Source organism: Metopolophium dirhodum, chromosome 3, assembly GCF_019925205.1.
Source record: "Metopolophium dirhodum isolate CAU chromosome 3, ASM1992520v1, whole genome shotgun sequence".
NCBI lineage: Eukaryota > Metazoa > Arthropoda > Insecta > Hemiptera > Aphididae > Metopolophium > Metopolophium dirhodum.
Window position 1 is genome coordinate 15,274,985 of NC_083562.1, and position 22,077 is coordinate 15,297,061.

Sequence of the window (22,077 nt, forward strand, 5' to 3'; positions counted from 1 at the left end):
ATACATGAAGATAACATTTTTATTGATTTAAAAAAAAATGTTGGTTGAGAATTAATATTTACATACTAATTTATTTTATTATTTTCATTTTCATTTAAGATAAATGTATTTAATTTAATGTCAATAAAAGACAATGATACCACTATAATAAGAACGGATAAAAATATTGTAAATAATATTATAAATTATAATTGAATTCAATCAAAAATAATTGGAACCAGAGAAATGGAAGCCAGAATGGACCTGAAGACCAATATTCAACGGGCGCATATAGTGATAAACCTATAGTAACTCATAAAATTAAGTTAAAAATATGAAGATCAAAACTTATTTTAAACTAAGTTGTAATCTTCATGATTAAAAAATGACTTCTGTCCGTTTGTCCATAAGTTTATATACTGTTAATGAATTTATGTCAAACGGAAAAACACATTTATTAATGTTTATATAATTATGAAGAATAATATACTTGCTCCTGATTTTTATTTTATAATAATAATGATAATATTAATATTAGTGCGGATGAATATTGAGCAACCTTGAGAAAACTCGTGCGGGAGCCTAAGGAAATTTTGTACAATTTATTCTTTATACGTGGTGGTGGAAGAGGCATTTTGGCTAGAACCAGAAGCTGAAGAAATGTTACCATTGAAAACCTATACAGAAAAAATAACTTTGGGAGTTTTCTAGTAATAGAACACGGCATACATAGAAATGTGGAATTGTGTTAACTCCAATTGTTCTCAATGCTTATTTTTTCGGAGGAGTGAAAAAAACTATTATCCCTATCTCTGCAAATATGACTAGTTGTCATGGAAATAGGTAATATACATACTATAGAGTCTAGACGGAGTGGTGTAACTGAGTAAAAAACTAGGGAGTTCAAACTAATTTATTAACCAAAATCAAAAACCTGAGCCCAACCTTTCCACTAGTTCAAATATATTTTTATTCTATTCATACCTAATTGTTTGTTTTTACACTAGTTTTAAAGACTCATTTGAAATTTTATGTCTGGGAAACAAACTGTACTATAGTTACTGTAGGTATAATAGGTTGTATGTATATCTACCAATTTTGATAAACAATTATATTATGTATAACTTAAGAGTTCATTAATAAAAGGTTGGCATATATGAGGGGGGCAAAATGATACCTTTAATAACCTTTATATAAATTGATATCGACAGTTTTGTATTCTTGGTTATAAGTTTGAACATAATTTATTAAGCAAATGTACATTGCTAGTCATTTTTAGTAATAATATATTAATAGCACATATTATTTTCACAATTCAGACGTAATTTCATAATCGCAAATCACAATGAAATAATATAATATAATAAGATAACCCAACAATAAAACAATATCCGGTTGTACAACTTGTAAATAGTAATTGTATCGTGATTCGTGATAGCTCACGATGTTGTTGATCATTATTTTATGTCATGTTATTTCTATCTCAACTGTAAAATTAATAATAATGTTTGAGTGTGTTTGTAGTCAAAATAACTCCATAGGCAGCCGTGTTATTACAATAACATTTAGCGGTAAAATGTTCACTTATATTTTGACTTAACTCAAATCGAATTTTAGTTAGGTAACAACTTAACAAATATATTACATTGACCACAATACTATTTAAACTTAAAACTAAAAAATTACAACAAAACAACAAAGTATCTTAATTTTACTATTTACAATTTTTTGCTTTAGAATGTTTAATGCTCAACACTGGATATTTAAATCAACGCTCCATTAGTGTTTCACTTAACAACAAAAACGATTAAACCGCGTTATTAGTATGTGACATCAGAGTTAGGAGTGAATTTAACTACCCCATTTATATGTGTCCATGTTGTATAGATTTCTATGTAGTTGACTGTAGAAAAAAAAATTATATATTGAATTATATTCATACCTAACGCATACTTTTTGGTGCTCAAATATACCTTTAATCTTTAATTTCCCTAATTTTGGGTCAATACATTTTCAAATAAGTAATCGATTTTTACTTTGTATGTACGGCAATATGAATAAAACGTGCCCAGTAAAATAATAATTTATAATAATGCGTATAGAAACCCAAACAGTACACACAATATAAGAATAATTATATATAACTACAGTGCATGTGTATACGATGCTATAAGGTATAATAATAATTAATATTATTAACTCTGTACGTACATTTTTTTTTGCAGGAACTTCCGGTGCGGGTGAACGCTAACGGACACGTATATGGTCAAGTAGACTTGGACGACGACTCGGACAAGAGCAACAGCAATTACCAAAGACCATATGGTGTGGTACGCCGACCATCCGTGCTCTTAAGTCCAGATTACACGGGTAAGTGAGTGAAGGGCAGCATGAAATGTATGGTGCATTTGCCCATAAAAATGCATATTAGTAGTGTACGCAATACTGTCCAACGGTAGTCATCGTGGGGTAATATAAAAGCAATTACCCTAATGAATTCCAAATTTTGAACCAATAATTCATTATTTATAAGGACTTAAAGTTTATTTGATAAGATATTAAAATGGTAGGAATACCCCTAAATTTGTTTAGTGTATAGTAATGATTTTAAAACATGTTCCAATTTACTTGACCAAGTAATTTTTATATTAATTTTATACTTAAAAATCCTCCAGTAACTTAAACAATTTAGATAAAAAAAAAAATGAATACTGTTAAATAATTGTGAAAAAAAGGATCAAAAAATAAATAATGGTCGAAACATATTAAATTATTTGTTTATTTTATTCGGTGTATATATAGTTATTATTAGGTATACTAGGTATATACACAGGGTAATTCACGGTCCTTCAAGTTAAAACATTCATCGTGCGCGTAGGTATTAGTTTAGTCTTTAAAGAAATATTATATGATAAACCTATTAAATATACCTATAAAGCATATATGTATTTTTATAATGTCACCCGAGAGCGAAATAAAAACGTGTGAAACCGTTTTGGACCGTTTCCAAAAAAAATTCGAAATACACCCCGTGCCTCAAATCAGCATTTTCATCCCCTGGGTGTGGGGTATTTTTTTCTCGTTTTGTGCCAGATAGATACGCTATAGTGGATATATTTATACAATATAATATATTATATAGCTGATGGTTAGGTCGTTGGCATATTCCTTTTATGTATATGTACATACACATGGTACCTACAACCTACATATAATATTATGCGACGATTGTCGTCGGTAAAATGGACAAAACGTACTCGCGCGACGCTGGTGCAGTAATAGTGGTTGTTATTGATATTACGCGAGCACCCGAACGTAGTAAAGACTGAGTAATTTATTTTTGTTTTTGTTTATTATTATTTTGTATTTTTTTTTTTTATCCAAGTTTATACAGTTCGTGTGGAAATGTGTCGTGATTAGGTGGATAAGGCGTGTGGCGGGACGGGGGTAGAAAGAAATTTCATTAAAGTTGTTATGCACACATTTTTCAGTCGGGAAAAAATATATATTATACGCACCGTTCTAGAAGCTGCTACGGTTTCTCGGGCCAGCGATAGTAGTCCCCCAGCAACGCCGTGACGGCAAAGTGACTCGGATTCTAATAAAAATTTGAACGTTTCTCAACTATATCGTATTGAACCGTTTTTTTTTTTTTTTTGTATTTGTTCAAACTTTATGTATAAGTACACAGTATAATACGTGACTCGCACAGTCGTATGGCGCTTATCAATGTGTACACTGTACACCAACGAGTTTTGAAAAATTATTGTTTTATAAAATAAAAAACTCCACTCAGTCAACACGAATATTTCTAATCATAATTCGTTAAAATATATATATTATTTATAATTCTTTGATTTTAAAACTTGAAATTTTATCTAGGTATATATAGATTATATTCGCCATTTAGTTAATTACATTACCATGACGCACGGTCAGAGTATAAGTAGTTTCGACTTTCACGTCAAAATTAAGATTCATCGCGGCTTGTGTACAATAAGTAGAGCACGGATTTCTATGCAATTGCATATTTTTTCCTTTAATATTTTTGGATTTTTGTCAGTTATCTCTACAAATCATCATAATTTGAAACTAATGGTGAAATTGTTTTTTGCATATTTCTGCATATTAAATGTTATTGCATATTTTGGCGAAATTCAAAATTTATTGCATATTGAAGTGAAAAGTTAAAAAAAATTTTAAATGATATTTTGTCAAGTAGAAAAATTAAAATTAAAAATACATTTTATAGTCATAAAAAAACTGGAAACTCAAAATATGACTTTACATAAAAGTTTTTCAATAATTGACAAAACGAAAGAAAAAAATCATTCTATTCCTGGATCGAAAGGTGCAGCACTTACAACAAAAATAAACGAGCTTTCAAATAAAAATAAAGGTCTGGACATTCTATGAAAAATTAATGCAGTACTATTAGTTGAAAAGATTCAGCTCGAATAAGATCTTTATCAAGACCCGATAATACTAAGTTCCCTCAAATATGCCCCAACAACTTCAGTTGACGTAGAATGTTGATACGTTCGTTCTCAGTCTATAATAATATGTTAACCGATAAACGTCACAGCTTCACAGAAGAAAAACTCGAAATGCATATGATTACCTATTCATTTTAATAATAAATACAATTTAGAAAAAACATTAAGTTGTTCAGAAAATTCCCTACATTTTTTTTATTAAGTATTTAAGTAATTATTTATTATAAGTTGTTTAATTTGTAAATGTTGAATAAAAAAAAATTCTTGCATATTTTTTGCATATTTTTATGTATTTTACTGCATATTTTCATTATTTTTACTGCATATTATATGGCATATTTCAATACTTTTTAGTGCATATAAATCCGCGCTCTAACAATAAGTTATTATTTACAGTGTAATACTCTCGAAAAGTGTAAGCTTTATTGAACTTTATTGTTTTTTTTTTGTCATCATAATAGTGAATTGCATTTAAATTAAATACATTCTAGTTTTTAGGCATAAGGCTTGCACAGACGTCATTAACGGGGTAAACTATACAAAAAGTTGAACACTTAACTTAAAAAAAAAAGTGCTTCAATTAAATCACAATTTACTGTCATTAAAATATAAAATGCATTAAAAACTTCAAATAAAAAAATATTTATTGACTAATAGTAAGTTCATGTTATATTTTTATTATCTAGCCCAAGGGTTTTGAACTCTTCTGTCTCGTACTTAAATATTTATTTCTGAAGCCGAAATGACAATTTAAATTTATTTAACATTGAGTTTTTCAAACTTTAGACTATAAGAAAAAAAAGACTGTTAAAAATTGATGTGGATATAAATGGTCCTATTCTTGAAATCGCAAAGCATGCAGTGACATATATCTTGCATACCCCGCGGCGCGCACGTCTACCAAGCAGTCAGTGATAAAACGTATAGGAATAAGGTGGTGGCCCATATCGTTGCGATTTAATTACTGGTTATATCGTAGCATTATAATATACATTAAATTATTTTTTCGAAATAGTAGTATACGAACAACGCGCGTTTAGTATTATTTTACAACCGAGCGTACGAAAAATAGTTTTACATCATAGTTAAATTATTATTATTAACGTCGATTGAAAAATGTCCTTCAGATGTTCGAGACATCGTCGCCCAGGAAGAATATGCCATACCACACGTTCGACGGTCGGCGTCCAAAACTTTAACGCTTCACAGAAGTCAGATGTCCGTTCACGACGACTCGTTGCCGCGCCATCACCAGACGCTGGAGAAGTATTACGCTGCATCGGATATTTGCCAGGTACATATTATTATTATTGCGTTGTTCATTTTTGCTGTTATTGCTACTATTCACTGTCATTTTATGAGTAACATTATGATTTTTCTGTAAAATTCACAATAATATTGCCTGCGCCAATACAGGCGAAAATACCGTTATGATAATATTATCTCACCGGGTCGTCCGTGAGAACGCGAAATAATACACACTACGTATATAGGTAACGTATGTATATTATACCAAACGCGTTGACAAATAGCACGTGTCCCTGGGGCCGGATTTAACGGTACGAATTAGTGCCCCGGGACCCAAAATAATGAGGCCTCTGTTTAAAATATTATATATGTATTTCGCCACCGTCCTGCCAAACACGTTGTGTCTAAAAATTATTGCTGCGTTTTCAAAACGTGTAAAAAACGTCATAGTTTTATGATTTCAAAATAATAACATTATTCGCTGTTCACATTTTTTTTTGACACACCTCCACCGATAGTATCATTTTCGATGCCGGTTGAAGCGTTCGTCTTTCCGTCCAGCAGACAGAAAATCTTTTGTTTCCAGCCGGCGGGCTGAAAAGTGGAAATACCGGAATGTAGAGGGTGGAATAGTGGAAATACCCACTACACAGCGACCTACCTGCCCAAATCAGATGAAAATGTGATAGTAGGTGGATACTATATAGCTGGTAGGTGGGATTTACACCCATGCTGTTCTGTATGAAACATAGGCATGACAAAAACTAGAATGTATAACTCGTGTAGGAAGACAATTTCAGTCTTGAGAGATGCGCAGCCCTCGACTGCGGTTCGTGCCGCAAACGTCACCTTGACTCAAATTGCTCACATCCCGCCCTTGCCACACAATATAATATAATTGTTTCCACCTTTAATATTATGCATAATATAAACTATTAAGAGCTGTGGACGATAGTCTACAGAGAAATACTGGTTTGCACTAGGATATAGAGCAAACATCCATAGACTAAAAAAATGTATGCAATATCTTACATTGCGTATGAATAACTTTCAGTTTTACGTAGATAAAATTGTTATATCTATATTAGGTAGTATATTATTATATTATAAAGTCGTATTAGGATTGGGAAGAGCCAGCCATATTATCATTCTCCATGAACAACATATATATGTCTAACTACGCTTATGAAGGTCCTTCGATAGGATCCCTCTCCGAGTCTATATATCGACCCAATTGGAACTTAGCGTCACTGCATGCTATGTAAGTGACGTATATGTGTGTGTGCGCGCGCAAACGCAATTTCGATGGATATCAATCGCGATTCCGGTTAAGCCGTCGTCACAGAGACAATATTTTCCTATTAACAGTCAGTGGTGAGGACCGTTGTGTACTATATATATATATATATGTGTGTGTGTGGGTGAGTGGATGGGTGTGTATTTTTCACGTCCGTTGTAGGACATTAGGATGAAGGTTTAGCCATTTTCCGGGTCGTGAGCAGTATACTACTACGTAGTATTACACGGTTACGATTTCTCCTGCCCCATTCGGGTCCTAACACTATATTCGTGTCACACTCTGTTATTACACAAGCGCACGCGCATGTGTGCACTGACCAAAATATAGTGAGGGGACAGGGTCGGCACAAGCTAATGGCCTCGCGTAATCTAATATTGCCCATGGCGCGTTGTCAATATTGTACCGGATAATTCGAATAATCGAAAATGAACGGTTAACGCAAACATTAACTATTGCCTCCACTACCACCACTGTCAGATTTAGAATTTGACACCCGAAACGCTTACCCTGTCGTCCCCGTTGAATGTCATTAACCGTTCAGCATAGTAGGGAGACAAATAGAGAGACAGTCAGATAGACATAGGGAAATAGAGGACATACAGTCGGATAGGTACTAGTACATTAAAAATTTAAAAATAAATAAAATATAAAGTACGCACTCTATTATAATGAAATACTATATTATATGATAAATATGTGATTTGATCATTCTCGGAGTAACCATTAATCATTTCAAGTAATATTGAATGATACATGCAATAATAATAAAAAATTACTTTTAAGGTACAAAAGGTAAAACAGAAAATAGATAGTGGATCTGACACATTTTATTGTAATTTAATTAAATTAATTTGATTTACATAATATATTATTATGTGGCTGATTAATTTTGGATTGCTAAAAATCACAATGCTGATCAGTCTTGTATGACGATATGAATGAAATTCGGATCTCAGTTATTATTATTGTGTTATATGGTATTATTAAACAATTAATAGGTACTGGGTATAATTAACTGAGGCCAGTGGGTATTTGTCTACGTTACTGCAGGTCGAGATTTTTGTTTTCAATTTTCAAAACTGAACTATCGCGAACACACGGTAAACACGGAGGCGGATGCTAATCGTATTCAAAAATGAAAAAAAAACCATAACCAATTAGACGCGATTCTAATTGCGCGCGTGTTTTAAGAGTTTACTCGCATAATTCGTGTGGAAATTACGATTATTATGAATATAAATCGCGAGCAGCACGCGATAAGTGCACGTCGCTGCCCTCCCATTATATTCTATAATATTTGTATTCGATGCTCAAAGGACTCGCACACAGTATTACGACCCATTTTGAGTGTCCCCGACGAGACCACCTTAATTGGCCGATCTCGATCACGAATAATAATAATAATAATAATAAAAGAAAAAACGATTACAAGTGTTCTTGTTATATTACTGCGTAATATTATATAAATAAAAATATCGTATATATTGCGTATCGTTATTCGTTTCCGACCGGATGTGTGTATTTTATTACGAGTTTGTTTCGTTCCGGTGATAACGCAGAGACGACCACCGGGACAATATTTTTCAAATAATTATACGATAGCAATTTTTTATTATTATTATTTTTTATGTCTTTCTACAACTCCATTTTTTTTCTGCCAAACATTCGTTTGTTTTCCAAAAGCAATGGTGCTGGAAACTTATTCGTATTTATACAGCATTTGCGCGACCGATCGTGATTCCGCAGTAAATAATTCAAGGAAAACGATTGAATAAATCCCAGACAATTCGTCTTTATTATCGTATTTTTACTTTGTATTCGAATTTTTTTTTATATTTATCGTATTATTTATTAGATTTTTTTAAAATTCTTTTTAAGTATTTTAAATGCGTTATCGCCTATAACCGGTCATTAAAATTATAAATACTACAAATAATTGGTCTATATTTTTTCACAAATTATTCATTGACATAAACCTATTTATTTCAATATTGTTTATTTTCGATTCATCAACTCCAATATTATGAAACGATAAAAAAAACATAATATAGGTACTTAATATATCAATAACATTACATCGTATTTATACTTATGTTACTCCACAGTATTTGTAACAGATTTCATAAAACGCATTTAGTAAAATATGAATTTATTTACGATTTATAAAATGTTATAACATTGTGGCATTATTATTACTTTTCAAAAAAGTCATTTAATTTCTATTCATTTTGGTTTTTATCTAATAATATTTTCAAATAAGCACCTTTTAAAATAGTTAAGTCTCTATATGAATTATAAACATTTATGTTTTAATGATTATGGGTATAGGACGTGTTTTCGTTTTATATTTGGTTATACATAATAGATGCTGAGTATCTATAAAATCGAAGAATATTTGTTAAATTATTTACGCTCGAAAACCACTTATGAATTGATTATTGTTAATAGAATTATACATTTTTAAAGAGTTCCGATTAAAAATGAATAGCATTGCGGACGAGAAGATGCCGGTCACATTACGCGAGGATTGAATCCGTGTTTTACAGAATGAAAACAAAAATAACACATAGGTACCTATATATATTTATATTTAAACAGCTGTACGGAAATGGTGATATGTTGTACCCGATGATAAGTTTACACAACACACAGCACACGTTGTACACACATTGACCGCGAGTTTGCAGGATGAAAAGCGTTTCTAAAAGTTTATCGTTTTGTTTACTCGATGCATATGTGAAGCATACACGTAGTTCGCTGTAAAAAAAAAGTAATAATATCGGAGCGAGATTTTTATTCCACGTTACAATTATATTTACAAACGCTAAGGGGTTTTCTGCGTTCAGTGTCCAAATGAAATAATAATAAAATAAAAAACACCTCTTAACTGTACAAACAAAATGTTAAGGGTATACATTGTCCATGCGTTTAATAACGGCCGTTGTTGGAATTTAACCGTTAAATGGATGTTCGTTATAATTATAGATATTATTCATCGGTAAATCGGTGGTACCCATAATATTGGATTTGCTCGCATACCAAATACCAATATTGTAATATGATATACTTACAAATAAACACATAGTCTACAGTTTCTGTTTTGAACACATAGTCTGAACGATTTGAACTTTGAAGTATATAGTATATTTAGTCGGAAACAATATTATTAAATATTCATACAATATTCTTATATGGTATATGCTTCACGTTGTTTAGAATTTTACTTTAATTTGTAACATTATTAACAAACATAATTTACATAAATATATTAATATTACAAGGTTATCTTGAAAACCTTGTTTGGCCAACTGAATTCCTGTATGTCCTTATGCACTTTAGTGGGTGTATATACTCCCATAATATAAACAGTGTTTAGTCAAGATAAAAAAACAAATATCCAGATAAAATAAAGATACTTTTTAGCAAAATTATCTAGTCACAAATGAATATGTGAATATACCTACCTAAATGTTTATATAGATAAAAATAAATAAGCTTTCATTTCGATAATATGATAGATATTTTAAATTTGTGATAATATTATTCAACGCGTACAAAAACAGATATATTTCTTAAATATTATATTTGAATAAACAATTTAAAAACGATTGTGTTAATATGCTTTCCCGAACATTAACAACATCATCATGATCAGGATCAACAGTTGTATGAATATAGGAGCTTTTTATTCAGGCTCTGGTGGTTTGGTATATGCATCAATAATAAAAGATAAACAATTTCAGGCTTCCTGCAGAACTCAGATAGGGTCGTTGATCATTCAATATACTCTATAGTATTAACCCGCCAGAGGCGTTTGCAAACGAAATATGAATGAAGACCTTAGGTAACGCTCTAACATGGCTGTTAAATATTCTATTGATAATATTGTAATAATATATTTCCATAAGCGGAGTATGAAAATTGAAAACGCGCATACATCCACGTATCAAAACGCGACTGTACTTTTTGTAACTAGAATAAGAAAAAAAAATGGTTGAAAAATCGTGGTGAAAACTATGGGTCCAAAGGTATTTAAAAGGTATAAGTTCTACCATGTTTTCTGATTTCCGGGACCACGAATAAAATAGTTTCTAATAATTTCCTGATGTCTGAAGTTTTGATAAATTGTTAAGGAAACTCGAAGTAAATTTAAAGCGTTCGACTTGTATCGGAGTATCATTTACTCCAGAAAATTGACTGCGTGTTACTTAAAACTTTAAGATACTTCAATTTATTATTTGAAACATATAAATAACATTTTATTGGTTCTTTGTTTTGTCTTAAAAATAGTAGGTAAATAATGTTTGTTTTTAGATAAATGCAATATTAAGATTTTCATATCATAATAATTATTATGTATATAGCATTATAGCTACAATGTACGCATAGCCGCCGCTTGTAGTGATTACGTCAATATTATAAATAATAATATATTATTATTATTATATTCGATGCGCAATTTGTACTATAATATTGTCCTTCTTACCGACACTATCACTCACTTTGGTGAAGTAAAGTATTTGAGAAAAATGTATTTAAACATTTTTATAGTTTTTAGATTAGTTATATTGTTTTATTGTTTGGATGTATTTGTATTTTAAAATATAAATTAAATACTTTTATACTTTTATGTAAATACTTTTTGCTTAATGATTATTCATACAATTTTACTTAACATTTATTTATTTTATATTTCAAAAAAACCGTTTATTGTATTTCAGAGTTAAAATACTTATAAAAAATTGTTATTCATTTTTCTTTTTAAGTATAAAATGAAATATCGGTAATACATACAACGTGACATAACAATTTTAAATAAACAATTATTATTAATCACAAAATAAATTGTTCACCTACTTGTACAGTTAAATATGTAAAATTTAAAAAGTATTTAAAATAATATTTTAAAAATATTTTAAATCTATGTAAATACAATTTCAAAAGTATTTTTACAAGACAGTTTAACAAAAAAAGGTCTGTACTTGTCGCTGACCGGTACACCGTACACACACACGCACACTTCTATGAATGTAAGCAGCCCAATTCGCTGTAAAAAGTGTTTGAGATTTTCGAGATAATACTGATAACTGATGAATAATAGTGCGTGTAATGTGTATGTATGTTTATTAAATATTTGTACGTTGTGTGTATATATATATTGTATGTGTATATGATCATCATACATATAGGTACATATATAGTGTTTGTGTGCCGTACTTTAATCTATTTAAATCAAAAACAATGGTATTTTTGGTATAGTGCTACCTACTATATGCCTAATTCACAAATTAATGTAATAGGAATAATAAGAACTTTGTGGCTCAACAATAATAATAATAATATGGGTCATCTTGCTCATCATTACCTACCATATAATAATATTATATTATAAAAATAATAAATTGACACCTAATTTTAGTATCCAAAATATGTACAATGAAAATCTATTAACACATATTATCTATTAAAGTAAATTAATGTAACTATTTCACAAATTTATCGGTTTACTCAAAACTACGTGTTTGGTTTCTAAGTGCTTACCATCTGCAAAATAATAAAATTATGATATTAGATGGTATACTCGCGAGTCGTGATCAACCAATTAGTTCACCGATTAACAATAATAACAACGTTTTGTTTACTCGTCGTTTACGATAAAACAACACAACTAAAGGTTTTGAAAACAAAATGTTTCGAATACAAATGTACAATGATACGTAAAAGTTGTTTGCTATAATTGCTGTATAGTGTATTGGAATTTCACTTACTGTCGCCGGTAACCTGCAGTACCACTTAATGCATTAGAAAAACCAGCCTAAGCCCTAAATACCGTATACCTACCTATAATATTATGAATAACGGTATTATACTATAGTGTATCAAAAAGTATTTCGGTTTTCCTCACAACGAGATTTTCCGTAGGTGAATGCCCCTCCGCCACCCCGATCGCCACCTCCCACGTCATCCAGGTCGAGCAGTAGCCGGGGAGGAGGTGCCAGCAACGCGTCCACTTGTCCGCTTACCAGGTCCGACGACACGCTTTGCCAGTTACCGCCGGAAATCCCCCGGGAATACCTGGGCGTCGTCCAAACACTGACCAAGACGCATTTTGGAGAGGTAAGTAGCGATACATATTATATAATATTATATATATGTGTAATGTGTATAGTGTACATAATATAGCTGATATATATTTTTTTTAAATTTAATTCATTCATTATTTCATCATACTATAGGTATTATGTTCAATATTCTAAATTTACAATAAATACAAATAAACTTAAATAAACAAAGAAATATTATCTTTGTTAGTCATCTGGTTGGTCTTCTAAGAAAACGTCTTGTGTTAAAGGCGTGTTTTTAACCTTGATTTTATAATATAGATATAAAACGAAAAGTTGCATGTGAATAGTATTAAATAATACCTATTTTCTATAGAATAGCGGTCAAAAAATCAAACTATGTTATTTGAATAGTTTTTTTTTTAGTAAAGTCCAACCCCCATTCAAAACATATTAACAAAACATTTTTGTTTAAATATTTAAATACACATCAATATTATTTATGGGTAAATAATAAATATTATACTTATATTATGTCCCGTTTTCATAATTTCTTGGAATAATTGTACAGAACCAAAAATTAAACCACAACTATAATAGCCGTATACAATTTAAGTCTTTTGAACTACTTACAAAATGTTTTAGGTAGTTATCTAAATAAAATATACACGGGGGCATTATGCATAAACATTACGTATCTCATCGAGGAATTGTAACAAACAGCACGTATTACTCAATGTTTGTAGTCGAATCGCAACGACTTAAAAAAAAAACCCGTTTGTGTATTATAATTTCCGTCGAGGTGTCATCAAAAGCGTATTACATGTATGACTAACGTCATTGATTTGCGGAAAAAATGGACTTATAGCACAAAGTCACAATAGTTTTACTATTGTGTCATCTACATAGGTAGTAAGACTGATAGTCGATATAAAATTAATTTAACGTTAGGTATAGTAGGTAAGTGTCTAAGTGTCTTCCAATGTTGAATTATTTAAAGAATAATTCGTTACACTCTAGTTTTTGAAGAAACACAATTAAGTAATACAAAAATATTCATATAAAATCTCCCACACTCCCACTATATATCAAATTTAAATAACATTGGTGTAAGTAAAATGCTAAAAATTATCTTTTTGAATACATTTCGATAGAAATTGATTGCGTACCTATATATAAATAATAATTATTAATAAATAAAAATATTAGTAAAAAAAACCAGGTAAAATTCATGCCAACAATGTTCAAATAATATGAGTTATGTTGTGATGATTTTCAGAAATTAAGTTTTAAAATAATTCAGTTATTTTCGGGATCGTTTTTTGATTAGTTTTAACTACAACCATATTATTTATCTACCGACATTACGGCTTACTGGTGCGAAGAATACTAGTTTTTCAATACAAATCACAGATTCTAATAACATATTCTCATAAAATGTTAATACGAATTTTTTTTACCACTATTACACTACACAGATCAATTAATAAAAACAATTAAATGAATTTTTTTTTGTAAAAACCACGTCTCTAATCTCTAAAAAAAACTATAATATTTATTATTTATACCCAAATAATAAAATTATATTTTGCTTCGTCATTAATGTGTATAAATCGTAATGTTAGAATTATTCGTTTATGCGCAGGTACATTTGTGCGAAATGAAAACGCCATCTGACGAAATGCTACAGCCAGCGACTTCGTCCGTCAATAAGACGTGCAAGTTGGTCACCGTGAAGTCGCTGAGAAAAGGCGTGTCCGAATCGACCAAGTAAAAAACGATTTTATACGCCACAGTCAACTAATTGAACAAATCTTTTGCACTGCAGGGTGTTCGCAGTTTGTCCGGGAGGGGTAGTGCTACGACCCATTACACATACAACTCTATTATATTATAATAATATATATTATATACCTATTAATTGGTCACAAAACATAACACTTTGTAGGGAAACTGTCTTATATGCAAATACGTTTATGACGTTTTTTAAAAAAAAATAACGGTGTACAATAATAGTGTATTATGTGTGTTTGTGTATACGTAAATACCATGTGATCAGAATTTATATTTCGTACAAATGTTTACACAGTTTCAATGTATCATTTAATTTCATAATAACAGTATATTATAGTCTTGTAATGTCTATACTAATGTCGATTATCGTATGCATATGTTTATTTTCTGATTGTTACGAAGTCATATGCGTGTATCTGGAATATTTGAATCATTTTCTAATTCAACTTCCTAATTAAAATTGTAATCAACGAGGAATTTGATAAAAACTTTCCTCGATATTACCCATCATGCACAAATTAATATTATTTGTTTTTACTGTGTTATTCGAGTAGGTATAATATATATGTATATTTTATTTTATCTATATTATAGGCACGATTTTTACGATGAAGTAGAATCCCTATGGAAAATCAGAGATCCGAATATCACTAGAGTACTGGGATGCTGCCTAACCGAGGAACCATTCTGTTTAATAACCGAATTTATGCAACATGGCGATCTGAATCAGTTTCTTCAGGAACACATTGCCCTGACCGCTGCACCGATACCGCCATATGCGAAAACCTTGAGGTTGTACTTGACATTTCGTATCTGATCTGTGTACAACTTAAGATGGCTAATGAGCGATGACTAATTAGTGATATGAATTTATTTTCCAGTTATGGATGTCTAATACACATGGCCACCCAAATAGCTTCGGGGATGAAACATTTAGAGGTCATAAATTTCGTCCATCGCGATTTGGCTGCGAGGTAAGAAAAACCGTTGAACGCAAAAACAGTTAATAATCTCAAAAATATTTAATGGTTTACTCATGGTTGAAATATACAGGTTATTGCATATCAACTAGGATTGTTATCATAATAAACAAAATGGCTACGTAATGGATACCACAAATATACATTTTTCTTATCACCAAAAATACGCTGACAATAGCTAACAAATTCAAAATCCCGCGCATATAATATACTTGATTATTATTGGCTCCCTTTACGCTGCCATTTTTGTTTTTATCATCAAATATTTGATTGAGAAGGGGTATATATGTAATAACCTTGTATATTTTAACCATAGGTTTAGTGTCAATAAGTCACTGGTTTATTAGTTGCTATGTAGAATATTATAAAATAATATGCATATAAGCAATTTTGTCAAATATATTCTATTTATAGTTTTAAATAAAAGTCAAATTAATGGAAGCAGCTACAAGCGATAAGCATTTGGCGCAAAGAGTTGTTTTTCGTGGAATGCAATTATTTAAAGTTTAAACATAACTATTAAACCTACTTGAATGGGTCTCTCATTACAGAAGTACTTAAATAAATTATAATAATAAAAAAATATTATAGTAAAACAATTATCTACTTTAATAGTATTACTTAATAGGATCTTAAAATGATTGCATTTTTCAACGCACACAGACCTTTGGCACAGTCACAATCGACTCTGATTATAACTAAAGCCATTATAAAAGTATAAAATATAATGTTTATAAATATAGATATTTCATAACTCATAAGTTAATTCTGTTTAATATTCATAAACTAAAATATTGTGCTCTTTCATAATAATTGTTATCAATGAGTCAATATGCTCATATTGTATAGATATAATAAGCCTGCAGGATTATTTTCTTTACATATTTAATTTTTACACGTCAAAAATATACAAAATAAATAAATAATATGATATAAGTAATTAGTTTGTTTTGCTTTACTAAAAATAATATATTAAATGACCATTAATTATTTACTACGAAGTATAAAATAATAACTTACCTAATTATTTGGCCAGTTAAAATCAATTGCAATCATAAACTTTAGTAAAATAGGTACCTACAAAGAAAATGTATTTAAATATATAATATTCAAATAAAATGATATTATATTTTTTATTCGGGTAATTGATGCATAATAACTGTTCTCCAACGAATCATCTATATTATGTAGGTACTTGTATAACTCATATCTATGGAAATATTTTCATATTCGACGTCATTGTTTTAAATCATATACTCTAATCATTGATTAAATATTTAATCAATGCTCCAAAGCGTTCATGAAAAGAAAACAGTAATTTAGTACATTTAATGTTGATTGATTGTACCATGGAGTGATGAGATGTATAAATAAATTACTCTGAGAAGAAAAATAGGGTGGTGTATGGATAACAGTTTCAAACAATTTTATTTTGTTTTTAATTAATTTCATACATTCTACATTTTCTATAAAAAAAAAAACATTTTTAAAATTCTTTTAAACAGTTTTAAAACAATATTATAAGGATAAAAGTTATTAAATTATTTTTCTTTATATATTTATTTATTTAAAATTATAAAAAAAATTTAAAAAAACAGAAACTTAACTATTTAGATGGAATATTTCGTATTTACTATTTATGTTTAAAACTATTCCAGAAAAAACATGTCATAATATTATTAGCAATATTCATTGAGTTCACTGCTTTATTGATATAACATGTAAAATTAATTTTGGACAATTATACATAGGTATACATATATATAATATAATATATGCTAATAGTGACATTTTAATGTTAAGTCTTATTCTATTATACTTACGCTTCCGAATACAAATAATAATTGTTAAGCAAATACAATTTACCTCTTTAAGATAATTTGCAGGACTTGATTATACAATTTGTCGGCTTCCAATGAGTTTATTCTCATTTCTTCTTTGAGTTTAGACTAGGTTGGTATTTTCTTTTTCCTGTTTTTTTTAAATCCTTAAACACGTCATATTTAAATTATACCCATCTAGATAATATATATGTTGTAAGAATAAGGGGAATCGAGAATGATTCTTTCCTGCTTACCGATAACGAAGACCATAATAATGTCTAAAGTCTAAATCAGATAGGTCACAGCAGACAGTTGAAAATAATTTACTTAATATGATTCACTGCTCGGATAATATTTCATTAAATATTTCACGTACCTAAACAATAATATTATTTATGCAAAACATTTTACGATGGTACATTTATAAAAGTAATTGTGTATCGCATTAAGTTATTATAAGACGATAAAAGTTTTAAATGTTTAACTATTGTGATTGGTCATGAAAATTAAAAAAAAAAGAAAAGATTAATATGTTTATCATGGCATAATAACCCGTTTAAAATAACATTGCATGAATATTTTTACATTTATTTCTCATTTGGGTATACAGTTGTTATTGAATGTAGCGAATACATTTTCAACGTTTGCACTAAAATGAAACGTTCGTACCATGACTGATGACTGGTGAGTGATTCCGGTTATTATATATATATATCTTATTTCTATAACGAGCATTGTGAAAGTTTACTTAAAACTTTTGACTCGCCTTTGTATTATATTTTATTAAAAACAGCATCTTGTATACATGTGAAATATAGCGCGCAGTCGAATAACGACGATGTACTGCGAATCAAATTTAATTTAAAACACGCTCTGTTGATGAATTCAAAACGAAATGTTACAGTAATTTTTGTGACGGTATAGTATTATCCAGCCTTGAAAATTATAGCACTAAAAATAACTTTTAGGCACTTTAAAGTACCACTGTAGCACTAAACTTTGGACAGTATGCAAAATAAAACCTAAAAAATAAAAAACAATAACATTTTTACATACATGTTTCAATATTTATTAAATTTTGTTTATTGATAAAAGTAGGGAATACCTATCGTTTAATAAAAAAAATGGGTAAGTGGATGTCACTCTGCTGTACAGTAGGTTACAAGTGGGACACTGTATAATGGATGGTATAAAATTTGAATTCAATGATATATCATTGTACACGAAAAACTATTCTGATATTTAGTAAGAACAAACTCATATACCTAATACTGTATAGTACCTACGTCTGCAAGTCCACACCACACTTAAAGTCAAAATGTTGGTCATGTTAAAGAAAATACCTGCACCTAAACTAGAAAAAGGTGGATAAGTGGATGTCGCTCTGCTGTACGGTAGGTTACAAGTGGGTCACTGTAATGGATGGTGTTAAATTTGAATTCAATGATATAATATCATTGTATAAGAAAAACGATTCTGAGCGAAAACGGTCAGTCAGCCTATGATTTTACCAAGTATATTTAATGATATTATTGTGAATAAAGTAATTTATATATAACCTATTTACGTGGAGCCTTGTTTTAAATTTTCAATCCTTAGCCATAAAAGTTAAAAATTTATTAATTTTTAACTACAAAATAATTAATAAATTATAAATTCGATAAATGTTGTCAAAATTTGAACTTTAAATGCTTATAAAAAAAAACTGTGCCTATGTATTTTCAATATTTTTCAACTGCTATTGTAAAAATATATCAGGAGTCTTGTATTAAATTTTTACACTTTTTGGCCCAACAGATAAAACTTTATTGATATTTATAGAAAAAAAAACTAAAAAAATTGAAAACTGAAAATGCCCGTAAACAGCTCAAAAAGTGTCAAAATATTTTCAAAATTGTATGGTGTATAGGAAATGCTAATATAAACATTCAGTGAAATTTTCATGTATCTACAGTTATTCGTTTTTGAATTACAAGAAAATAAGGAAATCGGTACATGAGAAATCGAGTGAATATCTAATGTTGTAAAAATATGAATTTAAAACGCTCATAAAAATTTAATTTGACTTTCTTGTAGAAATTTTTTTTTTGATAAAGTTAGACAAACTTATGAGGAATCTTGTATTAGATTTTAAAATCTTAGATTTAAAAAGAAAAATTTTTATGAATTCTCATCAAAATAATTTGCTATTTTTCGTGATTTTTCCGTATTTTGTCAAAATTTGAACTTTAAATGCTTATAATTAAAAACTGTGACTAAGGATTTTTAATTTTTTTCATCTGCATTTGAAACAATAACCTAGGAGCCTTCTATTAAATTTTCAAGCTTTTTTACTCAACAGATAAAATTTTATTGATATTTATAGAAAAAAAAACTAAAAAAATTGAAAACTGACAATGGCCGTAAACAGCTCAAAAAGAGTCAAAATATTTTCAAAATTGTATTGTGTATAGAAAATGCAAATATAAACAACCAGTGAAAATTTCATGCATCTACGGTCATTTGTTTTAGAGTTACACCAATAACCAAAATCGATTTTGTTAAAAATCGATTTTGCGTAAAAATTCCCGTTTTTCCTTAATTTTTCTTTTGTTTTTCACATCGCTTTTGAAAACTACTGGGAAATTAAAATTTTGACCTCCCCAATGCACCAACGATATTCACTTTCCCATCGAACAAGATACTGAAGTCGAAAATCGAAGCATTATTTCGACTACTTATCGTGTACACAGACACAAAAATAAAAAAATAAAAAAAAAAATAAAAAAAAAAAAAAATAAAAAAAAAAACACACATCATTGTAAAATCAATACATTCATCGTTTCACTCAGAATCTAAAATAAAAATTATCTGAGAAAATTAATAAAATAAAAATTATACCTACATAAGACTGACAGAAACTACAAATAAGTATGAATTTTAAATTTGTTTGAATTATTCAAGTGTAATACATAGATAATTATTTATATTTTTGTGGGCGTATAAATGCATTGTAATTCAACTCATGTAAAGGTAAAACGAACATTTGTCGGAACAAAAAATGTATAATTTGTTCATAAATTCTAGTGAAAATAAATAATGACAATAATATTACGGATCAAAGTTTTCAGAAACATATTCTTGCTCTAACATTATGATAAAAAAAAACAACAAACAATTTAAAGCCTGTATAATATAGATGGATAGTAAAATATGGCTTCAATCAATATTGAAAAAATAAATGAATTGCAATTTGACATAAAATAAAAATTCATTGTTTATCGTTGTATAGGTTAGCGATAAAAAAGTGATCTAGTGACTTATATTAAAATCTTTCAGTATAATATAGTATTTTATAAGTAGGTATATTAAATTATGGACGTATCTGAAACTACTATTTTACATGTCGCTTATTTATTCCACAGAAACTGTTTGGTCGGCCCTAATTACACGGTCAAAGTGTCCAATATGAGCCTGAGCAAAAGCGTATACTCGGCGGACTATTTTGACTTTGAGGGAAGACCTTCGCTACCGATCCGCTGGATGTCATGGGAGAGCATACTTTTGGTAAAAAAAAAAAAACACATCTATTGGTTGTAATAATAACAATAATAATGATGAAACCTATTGAAGTTTACACTATAAATATTATTTTAACATCGCCACTCGCGTGTTTCCGTATACAGAACAAATACACACCGAGGAGCGACGTTTGGTCGTTTGCCGTCACGTTGTGGGAAATACTGACGTTCGCCCGAGAACAGCCGTACGAAGAGCTCAGCGATCAACACGTCATCGACAACGTCACCAGGCTGTACCAGAACGACGGCAATTTCGTGAGTTTTATTATTCGTTATAACATTTTATCATAACGAAAAAAAAAAAACCATCGCCTGTTTAAGAAGACTGCACATTTTTAATTTACTATAATATAATTTATAATACCGCCATATTGTAATGTATTATATGTGTGATATGTCCATCAATTTCATATTATATATTATGACAGCGTGATATTGTATAATTATTGACTTTTGACTGTCTTTACTTTCGTAGCTACCTACTAAATGTACGTCTATATATCTAATATGCCCCGGCAATCGTTTAAATTGCCGCCAAGTATGTTGAGTAACTTATTGAATGAAAAAAAAAATGTATTTTTTTTAAATCAACAGTTTTATAGTTTATCTAACCTCACATACAAACAAATACTCGTATAACAAACTATTATACATCGTTTGATTTCAATTAAAACCACCAGGCGCTAAGTAACATTTTTTTTAGAATTTAATTTTTACTGTATAACTTGTCCGACATACTATTCAAAAATCTGCACATAACTACTATTGTAAGGTTGTGAGTTTGTGACCTTAAATTAATGAACTAAATATTATCTACGATAATTTTTACACGTAT

At 29.4% G+C, this 22,077-nt stretch overlaps 1 protein-coding gene across 2 annotated transcripts in view; it reads left to right on the top strand.

The window, feature by feature from the left end:
- Window positions 1-22,077, top strand: part of LOC132942049 (discoidin domain-containing receptor 2-like) — a 278,081-nt gene that overhangs the window by 248,587 nt on the left and 7,417 nt on the right. For both annotated transcript variants that reach the window (XM_061010339.1, XM_061010340.1), the window contains 8 exons: window positions 2,205-2,349; window positions 5,603-5,769; window positions 12,946-13,140; window positions 14,731-14,855; window positions 15,474-15,671; window positions 15,761-15,853; window positions 21,087-21,228; window positions 21,348-21,497. In XM_061010339.1, the coding sequence (XP_060866322.1) occupies window positions 2,205-2,349; window positions 5,603-5,769; window positions 12,946-13,140; window positions 14,731-14,855; window positions 15,474-15,671; window positions 15,761-15,853; window positions 21,087-21,228; window positions 21,348-21,497 (1,215 nt within the window). The remainder of the gene's footprint in view (window positions 1-2,204; window positions 2,350-5,602; window positions 5,770-12,945; window positions 13,141-14,730; window positions 14,856-15,473; window positions 15,672-15,760; window positions 15,854-21,086; window positions 21,229-21,347; window positions 21,498-22,077) is intronic.